Source organism: Rutilus rutilus (genome assembly GCF_951802725.1).
Source record: "Rutilus rutilus genome assembly, chromosome: 18".
Taxonomy (NCBI): Eukaryota; Metazoa; Chordata; class Actinopteri; order Cypriniformes; family Leuciscidae; genus Rutilus; species Rutilus rutilus.
Window position 1 is genome coordinate 21,641,626 of NC_140231.1, and position 23,686 is coordinate 21,665,311.

At 36.4% G+C, this 23,686-nt stretch overlaps 2 protein-coding genes across 4 annotated transcripts in view; both read right to left on the minus strand.

The window, feature by feature from the left end:
• rai14 (retinoic acid induced 14) overlaps positions 1 to 14,752 on the minus strand; it is a 48,738-nt gene extending 33,986 nt beyond the window's left edge. Inside the window, exons 1-2 of one of the 3 annotated variants that reach the window (XM_084387001.1) lie at positions 14,485 to 14,752; positions 13,773 to 13,844 (exon numbers count right to left, since the gene is read on the minus strand). In XM_084387001.1, coding sequence (XP_084243127.1) covers positions 13,773 to 13,808 — 36 coding nt within the window. In that variant the 5' untranslated portion in view covers positions 13,809 to 13,844; positions 14,485 to 14,752. The remainder of the gene's footprint in view (positions 1 to 13,772; positions 13,845 to 14,484) is intronic. The other 2 variants (XM_084387003.1, XM_084387002.1) reach the window with 2 other exon arrangements.
• Positions 14,753 to 19,186: 4,434 nt separating this feature from the next.
• On the minus strand, positions 19,187 to 22,390 carry LOC311276990 (granzyme K-like). The gene is made up of 5 exons (XM_084387075.1): positions 22,251 to 22,390; positions 22,007 to 22,151; positions 20,165 to 20,312; positions 19,817 to 20,071; positions 19,187 to 19,714 (listed from the first exon to the last, which is right to left on the minus strand). Exons 1-5 carry the CDS (start codon positions 22,312 to 22,314, stop codon positions 19,544 to 19,546), a joined length of 783 nt encoding a protein of 260 aa, XP_084243201.1. The 5' UTR covers positions 22,315 to 22,390; the 3' UTR covers positions 19,187 to 19,543.
• Positions 22,391 to 23,686: the final 1,296 nt, after the last annotated feature.

Sequence of the window (23,686 nt, forward strand, 5' to 3'; positions counted from 1 at the left end):
ACCAAACCGTATCGGAAACCCATGCCCCTAAAACCATGATACAAACCGAACAGTGAGCAATTTGAACTGTTACTCCAGCCTTCAGTGTCACATGATCCTTCCTAGAATTTTTTTCAGGAATCTTTGACAAATAGAAAGTTCACAAGAACAGCATTTATTTGAAAGATATTTTTTTGTCAGAATGTAAAAGTCTTTATATGATCCATTTAAAGCATCCTTCCTTGCTGAATAAAATTTCTTTAAAAAAATAGAAGTACTGACCCCAAACAACTGTGTTGGGGTGGTAACAAACACATTGCAAAGAATAATAATGATAAAATAACTTAAAAAAAACATGTAGGGTTTTTTAATCAGTGCAAAAATGATTAAGAGAAAAGTTCCAGGAAATATCTTCTATCTAAAATTATTAAAATTTTATAACATGTCCACTCTAGCGGACAACTGGACTTCAATGTTCTGAATTGGGAACAATTTTACATTGATATATTCTGAATGACCTTGTCATCAATGTACTGCTGGAAGTACTGGAGTACTGGCTCCAGTCTCTATGGCTCAATACAGATTCATCTTGTGTAATCACACACGCTTCCAATACAGGCATGAACCTTAGGAGAAAGACAAAGCACACAGTCAGTGCTGTAAAATGCTGAAGCTATGCTGTAAAATGCCTGAACCTAATTGCATTGGCTCATCCTGGGAATGTGTGTTTAATTATTTATGGTTTAATTTTGTAAAAAAAAAAAAAAAAAATTAATAAAAAGAAGATATTTCCTGGAACTTTTCTCTGTAGTTAATCATTTTTGCACCGATTAAAAAACCCTACATGTTGGTTTTGGCCCAGAAAGGATGATGGCACAGAGGAGGCTCTCGATCATGGTCAACCTCTGAGTATATGAAGTATGTAAATGGGGTATAGTGTGTAGACAATAGTCAGGCATATCACCGATGGCTGATGCCTTTGAAGATATCAAGATGATAACTGGCTCATTTTCCCATTAATGTATTAAATTATTATTATTAGGACCTACAATTAATTTGCCTTCCCTAATTTCATAATGACATCACCACATTTGCGACACCAACACACGTGTATGATGATTGAGCACTCTGTATGAGATTGTAGCATGGACTACAAAACTACATCCCACATCAAAATTGAATTTCAAGATGATCTATTCTATTTACAAACTGTCAAGAGCGGTTGTTATAAAAGAGACCCATCATTCTTATACAGCTGTTGTTTAAACCAAAATGGAAATGGCATCGGTGTTCGTCAGCATTTTGTTGTTTTTTCCATAGCACATTAACAAACATTTAATGACACTAATAACAATACAATTACAAATTATTATTATTATTAATAATAATATCACAAAATCATATAGGCCTAATAACAGTCTTTAGGTCCGAACACAGTACAAATAAGTCATCTGTGAAAATCAAAAGCGGCTTCAAACACCAACTTAAAAAAGAACTAGTTTAACAAGAAATATTGATTATTCTCATTAATGCAGTGGTTCCCAATTCCAGTCCTCGTGACCCACTGCTCTGCACATTTTGTATGTCTCCCTTATTTAACACACCTGAACCAGATCATCAGCTCATTAGGAGAGACTCCATGAACTGAACTGAGTGTGTCAGATAAGAGAGACCTACAAAATGTGCAGAGCAGTGGGTCACGAGGACTGGAATTGGGAACCACTGCGATTAATGTATGGTCCAGAAAATAAATATTAAGCCAGTAAATTAAGATAGCTGATATAGGCTACCGTTATTTTATGCTGAGGTAGATTCATCTCTCGTCTCTGAGAGAATGCACTATTAATGCAGCATCAGATGCCAAAAGCTCAGCTAGTTTTTGCTTTCACTTTCACATGTAAATGAAGTAAAGTCATAAACTAATAGATTTTTGCCCCTTACCCCAATTCCTCCTGGAATGTAAACACATTAACCTGCTTTCTTTGGGCTTATTGGAGTGCGCATATGCTATATGACTGTAAAGCGTCCTTACTGTGCATTTAAGCACATCCAGACAGAGCGAGCCATTTCTTGACCCAACAAATGATAAAATCTCATCTTGTGCAGGAGTACAGTCAAAATGCTGCATCTGTAACGACATGAGAGGATATTATATGTCTGTAAGTTTCCCTCTGACAGAAATACTCATCGGTTTTTAATGCTTTATTTAACATCACAACAGCCATCATAAATGGAATACTGGGAGTCAAATGCACAAATGCTATGTGTTGACCTCACTACCGGGAAATAACCTGATTTATTAATAAAGTCTTGTAAACGTGGTTTACTTGCGTTGCCGGGTTATTGGTTTGCATGTAAACCGGGACAATGGGTTATTTCAATAAGCAAATTTTTGTGAGTTTTCAGCGTACTAGTGTGCATGTAAACGTGCATTGACCGTGGTTTGAGACTACTTCACCGGCGTAACTCTTGCGCAAAATTTGCAAATTGCCTGTGTGATATCCACGGGCTCACCTTTTGGGTGAAATATTTCTATGCGACGTGACCCACACCCCCCGCTCACACACGATAATATCTTGTAATGCCTATCTCACAGGCTGACGATATGACAGTGGAGCATATTGCCAAAATGAATGGCCGGGTCTCAGGAGCCTATGAAAGTCTTTGCTACTGACTCACTCATAAAGACAGTCTTTGCTGCAATCTAATGGCTCAATAATTTAACTTTCTTTCACTAAATTTAAAATCACTAAAGCCGGACGTACACTGCGCGAGTTCGGACACTCGGGAGGTCGTGCGCCATTGCAAACGTTACGAGTCAGTTAACCTGATAATCGGATCCAAAGCACCTGGTACACGGCACAACTGTACTGCACGGTGAGTCTGCGGCAATCCCTAGTTTTTATGCTGAGACTGGAGCTTTCAATGTTGCTGCTATAGCTTCAGATAGAAGTGTACAACTAGAAAAACAAAACAACTAGAGAGTGTATTTGCGTGTGTCTCAGTGTATGAGCACTCTGAAGGGTTGCAGCCACTGGGCTATAATAATATTCATAGACCTAGCCTATGTGACGTGGTTGTGTATGATTTTGCAATAGGGGACAGCCTGTAAACTGGTCAAAATCAAGCCGACTCCCTGAATTTTTGTAAATGTTTGAAAATTATCGGGAGGTGCTCGTAATGCACTCTGCTCGGCTCGTAATTCCTCTTACACGATTGTTATTTATATAAAATATTATTTATTGAACAATAATATTTAAATAAACAATATTAGCCATTATAAAAGTATAAGTCGTCTGTACAAGTTATTAAACTTAACTTTGCCCTTAGCCAAATCGATTTGCTCTGGAACAAGTAAAAGATTAATAAGACCAAAGATTGCCCGTTTGATATACCGAATATGAATGACACCATACATCAGAGTCAGCGGCAAATTCCCAAAGGACTGGTTGAGATAAAGCTGTTCTTGGTGGGTAGCCTACATGATCGCTGAACGGCCGCTGACAGCCTAGAGCTCACATCTCTGAAAACGTCTGAACAAATTGTCAAATAGGCGCTATTTTTATATACAAGTCGCATATTGGAGGTCTAAATAACTACATTCTAACCTAAAAAACTCTGAAAACTACATTCCGTGACACAACAACTAAAATGATGGTGGGTTTGCTCATCTGCCATGATACTCGCTGTGAGAAATACAATGAGTGATACAAACGGTGAAACGTGGTGATAGTGGTAGAACATTGCATGGCTGGAAAAGGCTCTCAGCCAATCAGATTCAACAACCAGAACAAACTGTTTTGTGTGTGTGTGTGTGTGTGTGTGTGTGTGTGTGTGTGTGTGTGTGTGTGTGTGTGTGTGTGTGTGTGTGTGTGTGTGTGTGTGTGTCTTTTTGTTGTAAAGCTTTTTGAAATAAAGTTAAAAATAAGCTAAAAGCAGCACACGACAATGTTAAATATTACAGGTCTCAACCAGTGTGCTATATATGGCTATGATATTTCTGTAAGAATCTTACTGAGATATTGTAGAGAGACTACATGATTTGTATGTTTTGGATTAATATCCTTAATCTGAGAACAAAATAGCTTCTGGAGAGAGAGAAGAATAGAATGGTGCACAATTTAAAAATAAATAATCCAATGCTTGAACAGAATGCATAGCATGTATCAGAATATAACGCAGAATAAAATAGCAAACACAAAAAAAAACAAAAAAGGGATGTTACATGACTGGCATTTTACCAATATTGCAAAGGACCGCACAAAACAAACATCACTGCCAGTCTGATGCCAGAACCAATATGATAAATAGGCTTTTAATACACTGTGAATGAAAGAACAAACATAAGGTTTTCCAGCTATAAAAAGATGTGAAAATCTACACAAACTTCCAAAATAAACTTTAAACATCCAGCAACCAGGCTGGAGATCTCCTTTTTGTCATGGTGGGCCTTTGCAAAAACAGGAAACACTTAACATTATCTCAAAAGGGCCTGTTGGACTAAATAACCAGTGGAAAACGGGGACACATAGCACAAACATTACCTCCACCCATCGTTCAGTGTAAGCATTAAACTTTTATCTGATAAAGGTCCTCTTAAGTCGTGCAATATTTAGAACCAGAGGCAAGACAAGTGGTTCAGATCAAACGGTTTTCATGTTGAATTTGTGTAATCTGTTCATAAACTAACTAAGTAGGACAGAACATGGCAATTTCATTAATCAGACGTTGAGAATCAATGGACATAGAGCATATTTCTATAGCACATTGTATAATCTCATACACTGATATACCTCCCGAAAGTTAAATAAACAATATAGATAATTTTACTTTCTTTCCCACTGGCAGAACAATGTAGGCGTGTGGCCAAGTTGTGACTATTGTACTTGACATGTCATGCAGAATATTTTCAGCACACTGGGCACTCATACTAAATCAAACTTTAGAGACAAAACTTTGGTTTGCATGCAAAAGAAGCGCAACAATATTAATAGAAAACGGGCCTGGTGTTAAATGGGTTTTTTACTGTGTTTGTTTTGTTTATCTATCCTGACATTGTTAAGCACTTTGGTCAACTATGGTTGTTTTTAAATGTGCTATATAAACTTGAACTTATACTGCACTGCAGCCTATACTGCCTGTACATAAGTCAAATGGATCAACCACTACAAACCAAGTCCATGTGAACCAGACATAGACTTTCAAACTAATGGTTTCTTAAATGCGGCAGCAGAGCACCTTGAGAACAGGCTGGACTATGACCTCTTATCAAACTCGTCTCTGTTCAAGCCTGGCACTAGGCGTGTTCTCAGTTTGACCGATTACACTCACACTGCTAAAATTTGGACATCTTCTCTTTCTAGGATTCCTGAGATGATAAGCTCAGAGCGGTTTGGTGAATGCTCGGAAAAGCACATTCCTGCGTGAGAATGTTTAAACCTCAGAATCACTCTATTACTTACTATTATTGTTACATTGTGGATAATCACATGATCCAAAAAAGCTTCAATGTCCACAAATACTTAATAAAAAGCTAAATAAATGTCATACAATATGGCAATTTTCCTATTTGCAGGGGTTTGTTGCACTTTGTTGCAGGTTTGCACTTATCCCAGGCTTACACACCCAGACACCGAAAAGGTCTAGGGACTCACAACACACTACCGTTGGAACATCTGGGGTCAGTACCAAGTTTTAAGATAAGAAGTCTCATATACTCACCAAGGCTGCATTTATTTGATCAAAAATACAGTAAAGTTCAAACAGTAATATTGTGAAATATTATTACAATTCAAAATAACTGCTTTCTATTTGAATGTTTTAATTTATTTTTCAGCAGACATTCCTCTTTAGTGTCACATGATCCTTCAGAAATCATTCTAATTTGCAGAATTGCTGCTCAAACATTTCTTATTATCAGTGTTGAAAACATTTGTGCTGCTTAATATTTTTGTGGAAACCATGATACATTTTTTCAGGATTCATTGATGAATAGAAAGTTCAAAAGAACAGCATTTATTTGAAATGGAAATCAAATTATAAATGTCATATCACTTTTGATCAATTTAATACATCCTTGCTGAATAAAAAGTAGGCTGTTTATTTCTTATGAGATTTTTACTTACCTCAAATTTTTAAACGGTAGTGTAAATTACTAATGTACATGTTAGTGTATGTTAACAAAAGTTAATCATTAAAAGCACTAATAATTTAATGAAATCTGTTGACTCTTGAAATGAAAATCTATTTTACATACTGAAACTGTACAATCAAATTTTGTAAGGTATTATAAAATTGATTGCATTTAAAAGTACAGAGACAATAAAAAATTATATTATTGACTTGCTGCAAAAAAAAAAAAAAAAAAAAAAAAAAAAACATTATTAGAATATTGAGATATTAATCAATGACTGAACAAAAAGCACCTTTTCTACAGAGGTCATATGGTGGGGAAAAAAAAGTCTCTTCTCAAAACTACCTATACAGTCCAAAAAGACCATTAAAGCTGCTTGATCTAAAATCTGAAAGATGATGTGAATGAAACATGACGCTTTTAATATTTGTCCAGTCAGCCAGCCTGCACCAGCGATACCAGTTCAGGAGGGTGAAAGTACACTAAAGACATAATCTCCCTCTTAATCTCATTATTAGATTTTCAGCCATGTGGCATATTGATAAAACCCCAGTGAATAAGGAAGAGCTTGAGGGGTTGAAACGGAAGGCTCTGGATATCCATTCAGGGCTTAACCATTAGCATGGTCTGAGTGCAAATCTGTACAAAAGACATCCAGATAGAACAGCTGAGATCTCTGAGAGAAACCCCTTGGTTTAGATTCATGCAAATGGTCTGTGCAGATAAACAACAGCTGTTAATGTTATTCCCTAAAGCTTGTTTTCACACATATTGAGATATGGTTTTTTGAACCGTTCCCCAACCCCCCACTCACTAAAAGCATGCATAGTCTACTCATGTAACCAAGTGCCTCTTCCATAAAGAGCAAAGAGTCTTTTTGTGGGAAACTTTTACACTGTGTACAAATGCCTCCTTTTGTTTAACAAAGTTCAGAAGTGAACGTACTATGGAAGTCCAGAGATTTCAGTAATAACTGCATCTATTTTGCCAGAAACTGTTATAGAAGGGGTCCATCTATGGACTAACCTCTAAATAAATCCCAGATATGTTGTCTAGGTGCAATCTAAAGCAGACCTGAGTAATATGGGGGGCAAGTATCTATAGCTCGGTGAAATAATTGCGATGTTATGACTTCCAGTACTTTCTAACGCCAACCATATGAACCTTTTCCGAAAAACAATGTACCTTTTCTACTAAACTACATCTGCAACTGCTTAATCAATTGCAGAATGTGGGGTTTATATTAGTCTGAATAGATATGAGGATTAAAAAGACAGAAACCACATGACTTGTTTGAGACTCTGCGAACAAGACTTAAAATAGACCTTCTGTACCTAACTTTGAACACTCATTTTCACATTCCACCAAACTCATCTGCTCAAAAAGAATGTGCTTTAATCCCTTGAACTTGAATTGGGTCCCGTGCCAAATCTCTTGGAGGAACTCTAGATAATTTGCCTTTGAAAAGAGCTTAAACAATGGGTTGGAAGATGTTGCAGAAAGTGAAAGTTTAGAGGGCATGAGGACTCTGAAAAGTTCAGAAAGTCTGGACTGGCATACAGCTGCAGTATTTATATTATAAAAGTTTTTATATTATACAAGTTACTTCACATTATATCGAATTCAAACCCAGCACGTTAACTTCTAGACTAAGGGAGGGCAACTCTAGCCCTAGATCCATTTTCCAAGTTATGTATGTATTTGAGTGAATTGGATTTCAATTTTGAGTGATTAATTTTGCATGGTGAAGGTAGTGTTTTGTCAATTTTAAAATGGTAAATGTTTCTAGCATAATTGTATTTGAATTTCATTTTATCTTCTTGACTTTAGTTCCCTACAAGTCTGGCATCCTATAGTAATGCCACTGGAATCTGTCCTGATGAAAAACATGAAGGTTATACCGTTGTAGGATAACTCTTCATTACGAATTTATGGTTCAGTGGATATGATTAATTGCACAAATGTTTTATTGCATTGATGTTTTTAAATAATTAATGACATTACAATATCAGCACTACTTTTTTTCTCCACCAGGTGACACCCACATTCTATTCTTATTAAGATAATATAAAAATAAAATAAAAACATATCTGAAATAAATGGCATGGCTGCAAGCAATCAACACAAACAAACCGTTATCTGGGATGAGCTTCCTGAAGCAGTAATACTAACAGTTAGTAGCAGGGCTCGAATTTTGGTCGCGGGATTGCGGATATTGCGCATCATTTTAATAATTCCCGCAGGTCTTGCGTTTATAATGTGTGAAATTCCCACACAGATTCATTCACTCTAACATAGGTTGTAAATTGATTCACACAGATTATAAAATCAAATCAGTCATTTTAAAACTTTATGTGAGACGCAATTTCACAAACCGCATGAGTGATTCAGCGTTGCCGCGTCTTCTTTATTTCATGTATTTATTTGTGCTACTGTAGAAACTGAAATTAAGCTTCCTTTTGTTGCGTAAACTCTTTTTAAAAAATTACCCCATTGAAAAACAATAAATAAGTGAGCAAACATTTAGGTAAATGTATTTTTTTTTTTAAATGTCTAAAAAAAATGTAACTCCCCCCCATAAGAATCACCTTAGGGAGCCAGGCATGTTTGATTCATCCTGACAGCTTATTTCTCAACCTGTACAGCCTGTCATTACTTCACCACAACAACTGTTACTGAGATAACTCATGCCTACAGAAGCTCACAGAATGTCTTAAGTCACTGAGGAGATACAGATGGGCCATCTTATACTATCAGGACTGCACTTAATCAAACCACAATTACATGCAGGGAAAACAAGGCAAATGAAAATTGGAGTCTGGGATAAATGCATTAGGCCGGAGGATGTAATATGTATACCAGAAGGGATGTGAACTAAAGGGGCTGAGGTTAAAGGGAAGGGGGGTGTTGGGGCTAGATTTGTTAATCTCTGAGAGCCGGGCAGCTGGGTCTGGGCTAATACAGAAACCCTCTTCTTAGTGCGGATACCTGCTGTGCCCATTCTCATCCGCTTTACAGCACTGCTGCCAGATTGGTCATCTGGGGCTTTTTCTGAGGTTATCTGATTGGTCCTGGACCAAATGGATGAGATCTGTAAACATTTGATTGGTCATTGAAATCTGAACTGAAAACAGAGATGGTATGGGGGTCAGTTGTTTGACTAGACCTCACCTTTACTGATGTTGTTTTTAGCAGCCATTTTAATGTTTGGCTGGCACGACTAAAGATATGAAATTAATACACACCTGGCACTGTCAATAGAAGGTGCTATTTATAAGGCAAACTACTTTTGGAAAGGCTACAGGATGGTTACTCGGTCAGCCTAGAGCGTGATCCACTCCCTTTAAGGTTGGAATTAAGCAGCAACGACTGCGTGTATGAAAGGTGTCGGTCTATGACAAAGGATAGAAAGGAATTAGCGTCTGGGCAGTCTGCTACGGCCAAGCGAATACAGTTAAACACAGAGAAGAGAGGGGGAAGGGATGCTACATGCGTGTTCACTGCGAATACTTTTACAGGGCCTGTGAAATATTGTAGACTCCCATTCAACCCACAAAATAAATATTGCACAGGAGACGTTTGTCTTTGCCATTTGAGGTTATACAATGTAATGAAGGGTTGTGTGTTTTACCCTCACATGGCAGAGACCCTGTTTCTAAATCCCTGGCAGCCATATCTTACTGATGAGGTAATTCCACAAAAGCACAGCTAGCCTTATCACAATCCTGCCTCCCTCCTCAACCACTTTAACCTCGGCACTGGACACATCGGATTCTTCTCAGAATGGACGCTTTGACCTAAGGTGAAACCAAAATACCATTAACAACATTATGATGCCATTAATCCACATTTTTCTGTTGACTTTATGGGAAGAGTAAAATGAGTTCTTATCTCCTCAGACAGTTCAGGATAGATTTTACTGAGGGTTTCATCCTGTTGAAGGTTGTAGTTAATGGGGAAAAGGGTAAGGACACTAATTAAGAGCCGTGGACATGACTATGTTCCAGATGAGATAAATCCAGTCTGCTAGGAGTCTTGTCTTGAACTGACATTCTTAAGGGAAAAGACTTGGAAGAGAAAAATAAATTAACACAACTATTATGTTTCTAAACACGTTTAGCTTTAAATTAACATTTTGACCTGATCGTTATTGTGAGCCACACATAATGTTTAGTAAAAAGATAGAGTCGATGAAGTTAAACCAGCATAACGTTAACCATAGAGAAAACCCAATACAGTCTTGTGACTAGGCATGCTGCAATAGTCGGTGTTACACAGTGTTTAGCCACACACCGATTAAATCACTTGCCCACCCCTGCCCACTGTCGTTTTGATTTTATACTTAAGTTAGAGAGCATACATTACAATTAAAAACGCGTCAGCTTAATTCAGCGTGAGCTGAACGAGAGTCGCAACACAGATCAGCAGCAGGAGTCAGATTTCATTTATCACGTGACGAGAGTGAGGAGAGCTCACTGACAAGATGCCGGCGTAAGATTTGGTTTCAAAGCAAAATGTAAAAGTGCCTATTTGGCAATATTTGGGATTTAAACCCAATGCTAACAGTTCCCTGCATAGCATGGTGTATGCCATGCTTATTCGTTTTGTTAATAAAGCAGTCTTCTTCTTTTTGTTAATAAAAGTTCTGTTTAATACAAGCGAGTTTGTCATTGTACTCTTTTGTTGTTGTTTTCAATAAGAATAATAATGAACCCAGCATTCAAGCAATTGCTGCCCCTGAATTGCTGTTAATTCGATATAAAATGCACATAGCCACAGGGCTTTCATAAGCAATTTAAAAGCAAGGTGGAAAAGCGGCTATGACCGCTTCACCCAAAGGTTCTATGTATCACTACACAACACCCCTAGAAACCACTCTTAGCAACTTAAACACGTTCTCACTGATATTGTTCATTGACGCTTATAGAGTAGAGTATTGCGAGAGACTGAGTTTGCGAGTGTACCTGCATTTATAGTAGATATAGCATTTTCCTTCAGGTCAGTCCTATATTCATAATTAAAAATCTGTTTGAATGTCCACAGCGATATCTAGTCCTTTTAACACTTAGTTAAAAGAGGGGTTTTACTATAAAGAAAGAAAACAAACAAGATGGCGCTTTCTGCTGTCTCGGTTTCCTTTCTGTGAACTTTTTGTGGAGCGTGTCACAAAAATGAACCGAAACTCCTATTACTTGTCGCACAGTATTTTCTTCACAAAATATGATGTTTTGAAGATTGTTAGTAACCAGTTTTGGTGACTAATATTGTCTCTCTCCAAATATTCAATTTAAAGATCCACAGAACATATTTAAGGCTGGGTTGTGGAGTTTGGTTTAGGTTTGGGCAGTTTCTTTTTGTACGGTTTCTTTCTGATTTCTTATGCTTTTGCAGTCTCCTACAAATTATCATGACTTTTCATGAGACTGGGTTGAAAAACCACACTTGAAAGTTCATCTGATCTAAAGTGAAAATGACACAATCGTGCTAAATAAGGATAATCTGGGCAATTTTCATTTCCATTTCCTGTTTATTCATGTGTCAACTTAACCTAAAATACTCTGGATAACTAGATAGGCCTAAATCTAGATAAATGCCCATAAAACATCAACAGATTGCAATTTTCAATCTGCAAAACTGTCTGTTAAGCAATTAAAAGGGCATTCAGCCCACAATGTGCGCTTAAATGTTATCCAACAATTTGGGATACAATTTTTCCATTGCATCACTGAAATAAAGTTAACAACTAAATGAGATTAAATAAGAAAACCAGGAACCATATGAACTACATTGCATAATAATGTTAATTGATTAAAATACTTGTTAGAGACAAGCTAATAAATAAAGAGATTATACAGTACTATCACAGCAGCCTACAAAACATCAACTTACATCTAGATGTTTAAAAGGGAAAAGAACCCCAAGCAGGAGTGGAAGTTTTCCAAATTCTCAATGACTTAAGCAGACCCAATCCATCTGCAATCTGCAATCCATGAGCAGATAAAAGACAACTCTCATCATGTAAACATAGCAAATTTAGATATGTGCCTGCTATTGATTTGTGTGCACAAAAGGTCTATTCTTGCAAGTGAACGACAAAAGTCAATAGTGCCGCTATCCTACTGAGATGCAATAAACCTGGTCTGCAACAAGCCGTTTTTAATGCCATGTGCCTTGCACATAAGGACTGGGGAATTTCATGCAACTCTGAGCAAGAAGCAAGAAAAAACTTTTTATGATTCTCTCAAACATGCCACAAATACCAACAAATGTAATAATAGCACTATCTCTCGCTCTTTGTTATGCAATGTTATGGGTACACCAGAATAGTTCAAATGGGACTACAAACACATGAAGTGCTGGTAAAGTAACATCACATATTACAAGAACTTGGCAATCAGACACTCTTGTAAAAGTATTTATCCTGGCAGTTCTGGTCTCCTGTTTTGCACAAGAATGAAAGCCTGGCCTTACATGAACATTCCTGTACAGTTCTGGACTGACACACAAAACCCCAAATAGAACCAGGAGGATATTTTGTTTCTCTTGTTCTTTCTGGATTACCTCTTTTTCCAGAAAACACCCTGTATGGCAAAGTACTGAAACAAGACTTTTGATTGGTGAATGTACAGGTTACAACTGATACAAGCAGAAGTGATGACAAAATAAAACTGAAAGGAATCAAAACCAAAAACTTGAAGAGGAAGTTCCCTTTTTCTTTTTTATTAATAAAAATATTTTTCTATATAAAAAATTGAGTAACAACCAACTGGCTAGACTATATAATGCCATACTATGATTTCCAATGCCGCATCTTGCACAAAGACAGACATGCAAAGTTCTACCTATGAATTGAGTGAGTAGATTTCTCTATAAAATTATGTCGAAGCATTGTTTCTGGGCAACCACATTGTTGTGCAAGCAAACACCCACCAATTACAAAAGATAAAAACAGTAATGCGTGACTTAGCCTCCATACAAGGAGAAAATCAATAATGAGCTGTGAATGTGGCTATGGCGAGCTTGCTCTTAACAACATTCCGTGCAAATGTTCAAAATGCCACTGTGACCATGTGCTGGCAGAAAGTATATTAAAACTCAGCTTAGTTCTGTGGTTTGATGATCACATAGAATTTCACAGTAATCTCTATCCGCTGACTCAGCCCAAGTGGCAATGGTTTGGCAAGCCAAAACATGAAATTATAAGCAATAGCGTTTCATTCGTGCACATTCCTATACTTCAGCCTGAGACTGATTTTGTTCTATTATAGGCTTAGAAATGATTGCTGAATCACATCTGGTGGCAGGAAGCTCCTCCGAGGAGTGTTTTTTCATTCTTTCTTCGGGAGTGCATAAGTTCTCTGCCTTAAAATTATACTCCCAGTTATGACTCAGTCATCATAATAAAGCTGCAGACATGTCTGATTCTGAGTCATTCACTCATCATGCAGTCTAGAACATTCACAGAGGCTGACTTTACCTCTGAGAATCCAAATGAATGAAAATATAGACAACTATGAATGTTGTGCATGAGAATATGGTGTTACATTTTCTTTTTATTTCATGGAGGGACTGTTTATATGGTTCTCAATACAAGCGTTCAAGACCAGCACAACACCATTCAGTTCCCAAACCAGCTGAAAGTACACTAGGTCATACTTACATCACTCTTCCTAAACTTTGCCTTCAGGCTCTTCATATTAGTCCATTCAGATTTTAACAGATCCCAAGACACCTGAATAAAATCAGACTTTAGTTAGTCATACACACATACTCCAAAGCAATGTGTTGCTTAATACGGCGGAAACTAAGGATCAGGTCAGCAGCAGCTCTGTTATTAATGGCAAAACTAGGACCAAGCTTTTGGAGGCAAAACAGGGTGGATCAAGTTACAGTGGCTCCAGTGGCATTAGTACTCAATCTAATGCATGTTCACTGTGCACATTTTAAAATGTCAGAGAATTTTGTAGTTCCTTCCAGACACTTCCGTCCAGACACTCTATAAACTCCATAAATACACATAAACTGGGGTCACTGATATTCTTGGATCTTCCTGAGGAGTCTCCACGGGAAAGTGAAAAGTTTAGATGGAGTGTTCAGAAAGACTCCAAGAAGATAAGAAAAGCAAACAGGAATGGTCGCGCGCTTCACTGAAGAACAATGGCAACATTGTGTTCAACACTATAGCTGACAGGAATGATGATTGTAAACACGGGCATGTACATGTAACATTGAAGCGAAATTACAACTATTTTATTCGGCAGCGTGAAGTCTGAAATGTTTCGTTCTAAATCTCAGCAGAGTTCCATTTGGAATAGCATAAAATTGGAAGGAAAAAATACACGGGAAAAGAGTGTTTAGATTTCTGCACTTACCCACTTTGCAAAAGTTAAGCCGCACACACAGACCTCAGGGGTTTGTTGCTAACACACTTTTCCGAGTGGCGTTAAGTGCTTCATATACCATTTAGTGCAATTTGAACTCGTAAATATTAGGGGGAAAATGCGGAAAATACGAGCGGTGGGCTAAAGGGGAGAAACCCAGGAGCAAAGTTATTCACCGACAACAATCCATTCAAGTGGCGCTCGCGCTGCCTCTGATTGTTCCCCGGGCAGATAGAGTGACGTCACCACCGATGTGTCCTCGTGACTACCGCGCTTGACTCTATGCTTACAGTAACTACATGAGACATGTTTTATTCCCCTCACAAAATGTTTACCATGCTAGAAATGTGTGAATGTTTAATAAGATAAAAAATATGTCCCCTAGGATGTCCCCAGACTTTTACAATTTCTCTCTATAATAAATGTAATTTTTGTTTTACAAAAAAAAATAAAAAAATAAGGTTAATTGTATTAATTAAAGATTGTTTCTATAATTAATGTAACTAATTACATTTTAAATTTACATTTTTTTTTTACATCATGTTCTGAGTAGCCTATCTTTATTGTCAGTATCAAACCAGCCAGCATTTGAACATTTTAATTCAAAACAAATTTGTTGCGTTAGGAAATCCTTCAGTAGCCTAAACTACTGAAAAAAATGTCATCAAAGGTCATTAGTAGGCTAGCCTACCATTACACATTTAACGCGTATGAGTGAATTCAAATCGATAAGGGCATAGGCCAAATAGCTATTCCTAATTTTTAAAGCTATAAACTACGGTCATTTGTATAAGAATTTTATTTATTTATTTATTTATTTTTGTAACAAACTAGCAATTGCCAAATAGAATTTTATTCTATGCGGGGAAAGAATTTAACCAGCGTCAGTAAGATATCTTTATGATGATGTATAGGCTATAAATAAGCTAGAAGTTGTGAGCGATATGCAATAGCCTACTTTCCACTGGGACCATGAAAGTGTCCTCGGGGTCTGAACTCTGAAGCCAAACGTGCTGATTCGATAGTGACCTATCCGGAGCAGCTAAACTGGGGAAGGGCGCCACGAGGTGGACACGTCCAACGATTTTAGTAGACCTACCTATGCTACCATTGTACCGTATACTAAATCAGACCAAGTCCATGCAAAATCGTGGTTAGATAATAGTTTATAGTAGCCTATAGAACATGGCATCAAACCGAACTGTGTGGCCCGTCGACTCATATTGGGGAAGAGAATTTGCTGCTGACAGATTGAGCTTTTGATTCTTTCCAAATAAACCTCTTGGTACAAATAAAGAGCTTGTATTAGAATCACTGCTGTAACATCAAGCACATTCATGCTTCATTGCGTAGTTTTGACTTTCACTGTAGAATATAAGTTGACACTAGGACTAATAGACTGACAAGAAGCCCGCCCTTTAATTTCCTCAGAGCTACTGCAATATATCTGTGGTAATGCAGCACCAGAACAAAAAAAATTACACCAATCCCACGCTTGTCTCTTTGGTTAGTGGTGGGTCTGTGCCTTGGTGGTCCATTGCCACAAGTGACAGTAATAAACACAACAGTACATTTAAACAACAGGTTATTTAGGTTACCTAAAAATGATATCATGAAAAAAACATTCATTATGAGAATATGAAAAGATCATATTAAAAGCAACACAGCCCCAGCAAACAGACAAAGTTGCAACACAAGTTTAGCTTATTTTCCTTTCGGGAAAAAAATAAATAAAATACAAGTTAAATATATAGGCTACACTATTGTTCACATGTTTAGGATCAGAATGATTTTTTTTTAAAGTAGGCTAATTTATTTATTTTTCAGCAAGGATCCATTAAATTGCTCAAAAGTGACAGTAAAAAAAATGTATAATGTTGCAAAAGGTTTCTGTTTCAAATAAATTCAGTTTTTTTAACTGTCTATTAAAATTTCAAATAATACTGAAAAATATATATCATGGGTTCCACAAAAATATTAAGCAACACAACTGTTTTTAACAGTGCTAATAAGAAATATTTCTTGTGCACCAAATTGTAAAATTGTATATTTCATAATATTACCGTTTTTTTTTTTTTTTTTACTGCATTAGAGACTTCTTTCAAAAAACAAAACATCTTACCAACCTGTTTGAAAGGTACATATATAACACCTAAACATATATATAAAACACACTGAAACAGAAATTGATGAAAAAAATTAGTATGTTATAACATACAAAAAGATCAAACCATTTTTTCATCCAACAAACAATGTAACTACATTTTATAATTTAATAACATTTAAAAGACATGACAACTTGCCCTACAATAAAATCAAATCACTTTATTCACAATTCTTTGGTGCAATCTCCACAACATGACAGTATGGATAACAAGTATAGGATAACCTACACAATAGACACAGGTAGAGACACAAATACTGCAGTATACAGGCAGTAAACAATATACAACCTACTATACACAGAGTATGAGGACTTCTAGGTAAAAAGAAAGTGCAATAACCACAGTGCATTCACCTCTTCGGAGAATTAGTAAACAATTCGCAGAAGTAATATACAGTTTGTGGTTAGCAGTGCAGTACAGTATACAGTAGTGCAAATGGAATTATAATAAAGATGGTTTTAAGTACATATTGAAAGGTGCAGCATTTCCTGCTTATTTATCTTTATTGTCACCTACAACCAAGGACAAGAACATTTGTACAGCCTTACACAGAATGATACCAAATGTAGAATAATTGGAACACAGTACAGCATAATTGGAACATTTACCAAAGCCATGTGTTTCTGCATATTCATTGAAACAAGAATCTGCAGAGGGCTGTTTATCATGTTTCCCCCACACTCATCCCTGTGGCCAATATACTGGTTTATCTCCTCATTTAGTGGCTAAATAAAGGTTTGGATTGGAGGTAGGCTTAGAGGTGACACCCGTAACCTCACTTCAATAACGGAAGATTCCACTGAGCTGGCAATGTACGGGAACAGCTATATGTCACAAACCAAATAGGATAAAGCTCAGCTTTTCATCATAAAATTTCTCCGGCTCAAAATATCTCATGAAGGGTCCCACTACTTTCAATGGGCTTATGATTTCCATTGGTGGTGACAACGTGTCCACTGGTTACGCAGTTAGTTGTAGTAAATATGTCAGTAATGATGAATCTCGATGCTTTCCCCCATCATGAATAATATATTGCACACATATGCAAATCAGTATTTTTAGATGCATGCCAAAAACTCAAGTACATGCACCACTCCTACATTGATTACAGTTTAGAATTAAAAATGAATTATAACTGTAATGAGAGATGTTAAGACAACAACATTGAAAGACAAATGAGGTCATCAGTAACACACTCGGCTTGGATTACGTTTGGTGGATGATTCCTGTACTGAATTAAAGGTGTAAAGAAATCATAGGTGTCAGGCAAGATCACTGCATTTAAATAAACTCATCTCTCAGAGTGAATCTTCTCTAAAACGAGTTAAAGTACATGCTTGATAATTGAAGTTCTCTGTCCAGGAGGGGGTAGTACTGTTCTGTTATAACTACCACTCAATTTCACTCAAACCTTCTGGCATCCTCTCTCCGCTCATCATTCTGGTAAGAGCAGATTTGAAGAGGGTCTTTCATCATACGCTTTCAACGAAAGACCTTTGAATGCTATCCACTTTAAGCTCATACCTGGCAGTGAGCACAGGCACATAAGCACATATCACGACGCACTCTAAATATATTGACAGGTGACTTGTGTCTCCACTTCTACTGATTAAAGTCCTTACAATACAGCATCCACAGCAAAACAATTTTAGCAACCCAAGAAATATAGGCTGTTGCATAATTACATAAAGACGGTGTCTTTTTACATTATGTTTAATGGAAGGACATAAGAATTTCATATTAGCCAGTGAATCTATATTTTTACTGATTTCCATGGGGTTTAGCTGCAACTAAACACAACATTGCATTTAAATATTTTTAATATCTAAATTTAAATAGGCTATCTAATATCTGTTGCACAAATTTTCAGATGCACTTTCAAAGCTTGGCTGCATCCAAAATCGCATATTTCCCTTCTAGGCGAAAAACAGTATTTGACAAAAGTAGTATGTCATAATTCACAGTACCCATAGTAGGCAGAAAGTGCCTACTGTATTAGTTTTGTATAGAAATGAGCCATTGATTTGTCATCCATGCTCTCGCATTTGTTGTATGATCTGTTTTTCTTTTCTCAATATGTCTATGATTGTTTTAATATGTAAAGGTGTTGTGGCTTTCTACGGTGTGTCATCTCTCTGATGACAAACAAATTATCCATCCATCAGAATACATTTCACCTCTTATATTGTACATCTGAATTGCATTCATACTACACACATTCATGCATATAATGTACTTTTTTTTAGTACTTATTCAAAATAATACCTACTCAGAGTATTTTGAATGAGATTTGTTGTGTACTCACCAGTATGTATCAATTAGTTTGAGACTTTAAATTATTTAGAAGAAGTGTCTGAATGTGTTTTGAATACAAAGAATATCATAAAGCAATGGGAGTTTACTTGATGCACTTTGGTGTTAATGTGAAATGCGTTCAATGTAACGGAAGAAAAACAAGACAGAATCCATTATAATTAAACAAATCCGCAGTCATTAACTAGTGGAGTTTAGAAAATGTAATCATTAAATTGAGGATAACATTTATTTTAGCTTAGTTTTGCAAACAAATCACAAAAAGGAATATGATGCATTTCATATTTCACCAGACAATAGAATAATCTTCCAATGTTTGTTTAACCATGTTTGTGTCCATCAGTAACAAAGTACAGTGGGAATTCTTCATGTATTAATGCATATCAGATACATTTACAGGATTTTAACTTAGCTCTGTTTTACTTGTTAAAAAAATAATAAACAAAAAAAATGAAAAGAAAGTTTGATATTGCTTTGTGAATATATACAGTATTAACCCCAATTCCAAAAGCATAACATTTTGAAGTTACAGTAACCTGAACAAACAATAGTATATATGCTGGAAATTGTTCTTAAAAAGTCGTGCTGTTGAGTTGCTTTTTCAGTATGCTATTGATCCAGGAGATATGTCTTTCGGAGAGAAATGTGTACACAGTTGGTTTATTGGGATTACCGCATCCTTCCGACCATAATACCAATCCAACTATGTTTTTCTTACATTCCAGAGGTCCACCGATATCTCCCTGAAAAAGAAAAAAAAAAGGTTATTTTTCCTTTAGACAGGTAAAGGGATGATTTCAAAGAGCCTGCAACAGCCATAAATCAAAGACAACAATATGACATACCGAACAGGCACATTTGTCTATCTTCTTGTTTCCTGCACACATCATATCTTTGGTGATCACAGGATCGTTCTTGTATAAGCGGTTACACTTTTCTCTGTCCACAACTGTCACCTCTAACTTTTGCAGTTTATCGGAAGGTTTCCGGCGATTAAAATGAGTACTTCCCCAACCTCTCACAACACATTTTGTTTCATTTTTAACATCTTTTACATTTGTAGGGATTTTTTGGGGCTTTGCTTTCACTTTTTTTTTTAGCTGCAAAAGAAAAATCAATACTCAAATGCATACTGTGATAAACATCATACGGTCATCGTGTCTAAACAACAACCACTTTCAATTCATCCTTACCTTAATCAGCATGATATCATCTTTTAGAGTCCTTTTATTATATGTTTCAGGTTTTTCATAACTGTCGATGTCAACACGCTGAGCGCCTTTACTCAGAGTACGCAGAGACAGAGATCCTATGAGAACTGTCACAGATTGAATGGGATATCTGAAATAGAAAACTGACTTAGATGTGCATAGGTGCAGATACTTTACAGTGAGAACCTTGAGTTAAGAAATTGAGGGATGCTGGCTTGATTGGCATACAAAACTGGGGTATGTGTCCTGGTCAAGTGAATTAGCAAAAAAAAAAACATCAGTCGCCCCTGGCAACACACACAGAGCAGCTGACCAGCAATCAACGCACACACATGACGGCCATCGACCAACTGATCACTGTGGCCATATAAACACCAGTGAAGAAAGACCAGTTGCGGTTTTGATCTTCCCCACATTCACTAATGTCTGTTTATCCTTTTCTCTTACAGAGAGGGATTAATGAGAAGGAATCTGGAAGCCCTGATAGAACTCTCTGCTGGTCAAGCTAACTCCCTGCTGTCTGGATGAAGTTCTTCACTCCACTTTCTCCAGCACTCTCACAACTGAAGCACAAGAGCACTAATACTCCTTCAATCCTCACTATTGCACAAGAAATAAAGCGCACCCTCTGGGTTTAACAACTTGTGTGTTTGGTTTCCTTTTTCCCCCAAGCCCTGCTACTATGTAGTATATGTATGCATGCATTAAATAAATGGTCCCACTTTACTATGTCTTTGTCTATGTACTATGCCTTTACTATGTACTAACATTTATATTAATAATTTGATACAATGCACTTATTGTGCTTATTCCTGCTTTTACATTTACTTAGATTTAAAAAATAATAATAACTGTGACTGGTCAAATGTCCCTAATATTTCTTTTTTAAGAGCAAATAAATTTTTTTATAGAACTTTATTTCTCCGGCATTCCGATTGTGTAGTCCGCAAGAAGAAAGTCAAGCTAACTCTTTATTGTGATGGTCCCAGACATTCTACTAACTATAAGTAGGCTAACTTTGCAACTACATGTCAACTTATTCTAACCCTACCAGTCACACTCCAATGAGAGTTAGTAGACATGTAGGCGCAACATTACTTATAGTCAACAGAATGTGTTAAAGAGACCATGCATCAAAATAAAGTAAAAACATTCCCTCCTGTTAAAGCTGGATTTATAATGGTGTCTATTTACTGTGGGTATTTAAACTCTTAAGTGATTTATTTTAGATTTTTTCTACTGGAACAAAGATGATTTTGTGAAATAAATCTTTATATTGTTTTAAGAAGTCATATCTCTATCTTTCAATCCAAAAATGAATCGGCAGGGTCCTTCATATTATTGTGACCATTTTGTACACATTCATTTGGTATCGATACTTATTTTTCCTGGGTGATAATATCCCCTAGTTTGGCCCAGCCAAAGGTTACACCTGCATTTAATTACAGCTACAATTAATTTATTATTTCCTTACTTATTAACTCACCCTTAAACCTAACAATATCATGAAACTTGTCCCTATTCCTGTATCCAACTTCAATAGCAGCAAAAGTGTTTTGAACTACAACAGGAACACAATAAGTACATTGTACCTAACATTTTTTTTTATGTAAGTGTACTTTAAGAGTGACCAAATAGATCAATAAATAAAAAAAATTACAAATTTAAAACGATAAATATAAATAAATACACATTCATTAAATAATAATTGTATCTTTGGTTTGGACAATTATTTTATTATAAAAATGAGGAAAAAAGAAAGATTATATTAAGCTTCACATAGATTTTGCAAGTTGATTTGTATGCTCAAAGTGGTTGCCTTACTCTTCGCACTGTGCTGCAGTTAAAACCCATTGGTTTTTAATGAGGATTCCCCCACACACATGGGTCTCGTCCTTCTGAATGGACACCATCCACGGCGGAAGTTTTTTGACATCTTCGCCTCCAATAATGGACCCCTCAGAACAAGCTGGAATGGAAATTTTAAAGGCATTTACAGATTTAACAAAAACCAACCAAGTTTGGTAAACTTTCTAATCAAACTCTGTGACAGATAAATAACCATTACCTGCCACTTTGAAAAAGGTGAACGCCAGGAAGTGATACACAATCAAATATCTGCAAACATCCATCTTGCCGACCGTTCTCTCAGCCAAAAGTCAATGTGTTGCCTCAGACATCCAACAATGTCAAGTGTGAGAGCAATGAGGAAATAACTGTTTTTCAATGCACGGTTTGGTTGCTTTGTGGTCAGAGCAGAATCAAAAGGTGTGTATACGTGGGAGTGTTTGCATGCAATGTGATGCATCTGTTTTTGCAAATTTTAACAAGTTGACTTTTAGTTCATCTCTGTTTGAAGAATCCAAAACCAACAGAAAAATGCACTTATTGAACAATACCTTATAATCTACTGTCAACACTTTCTGTAAATGCTGTTATATGAGAGAGCAGAACTTAAAAAATAATAAAAAGTGCGTTAAAGCTAAGAGCGAGTTGTAAAAGCTCTTTAAAGAGAGTAAAGCTCTCCCGACTGTAAATAAAAATAAAAATAAAAATAAAAAACAGAACATAATTTGAACCCATACCCTATAGTATTTACATTGACAGAAAGGCCTTTACAAAACTCTATGGGACAATCAACGAACAGCAACTGTTTGGATCCCTAAAGACTTATTTACTAAGATATTGTATTTTACAAACTATAACACAAGCTTGTATTTTCTGCATTAATCAGTGCTTTAAGTCTGTAAGAGTCCAACTATGGCACCATTTGAAGTTAACAGATACAGCATTTTTACATTCTTTTGTATTCCTCCCCCTATTAAAATACGTCTGAGGGGGCTCTTTGTCAGACATGAGTCTTGAAAGTAAAAGTCTCATCAGGGTACATGTGGTCCTCACTGAAAGATTGATGTGAAGCTAAAATGACTAACGTTTTTTCACACCTTTAGCAGCAAAGCAGAAGCTTCAAAGTAAAACACACGGCTGCAGTCTCCTGATGCGCCAACCTTGTAGAAGTGTGAATCACAGCTGGAGATTCAAATGAAGACACAGAGGTTTTTATTTAACCTCATGTCAAGGAGAGAATATAACAGATCTTGGGAGGGAAAATGAAACTGTTTTATAAAATGAGATAGGCTTCTACTTGCAAGTGAGAATATTTTAACTTGACAGAGCTTTTGGAAAAACTGACGTTGTGAAGAATTTCAAGACGACTGAAACAGAAACAAACTGTGCTGTGGTTAACTCTCATTGATGTTCACATTATCATTATAATATCATAATGCAATAATTTAGATTATAATACAGATACATTCATATGGAAGAAGAAAAAACAATACATAACTCCTGAAGTGGAACTTTGGGAAATTTAAGCTTTTTTTTAGCACAGGAAACGAAGCACATATTGTTGACATATTAAAATGTTGTGGTCTTGGGAACAAACACACACTGGTACATTCTTCTGGACGATGCTGGCCAGATGTGCGACCATTTATGAATACC

Excerpts from the sequence above, each read along its gene's own strand:
- LOC311276990 (XM_084387075.1), bottom strand. The coding sequence starts at position 22,314 with ATGGATGTTTGCAGATATTTGATTGTGTATCACTTCCTGGCGTTCACC. Across the intron at positions 22,152-22,250 it reads CACCTTTTTCAAAGTGGCAG|CTTGTTCTGAGGGGTCCATT; the intron begins GTAATGGTTATT and ends TTTCCATTCCAG. Across the intron at positions 20,072-20,164 it reads ATGATATCATGCTGATTAAG|CTAAAAAAAAAAGTGAAAGC; the intron begins GTAAGGATGAAT and ends TTTCTTTTGCAG.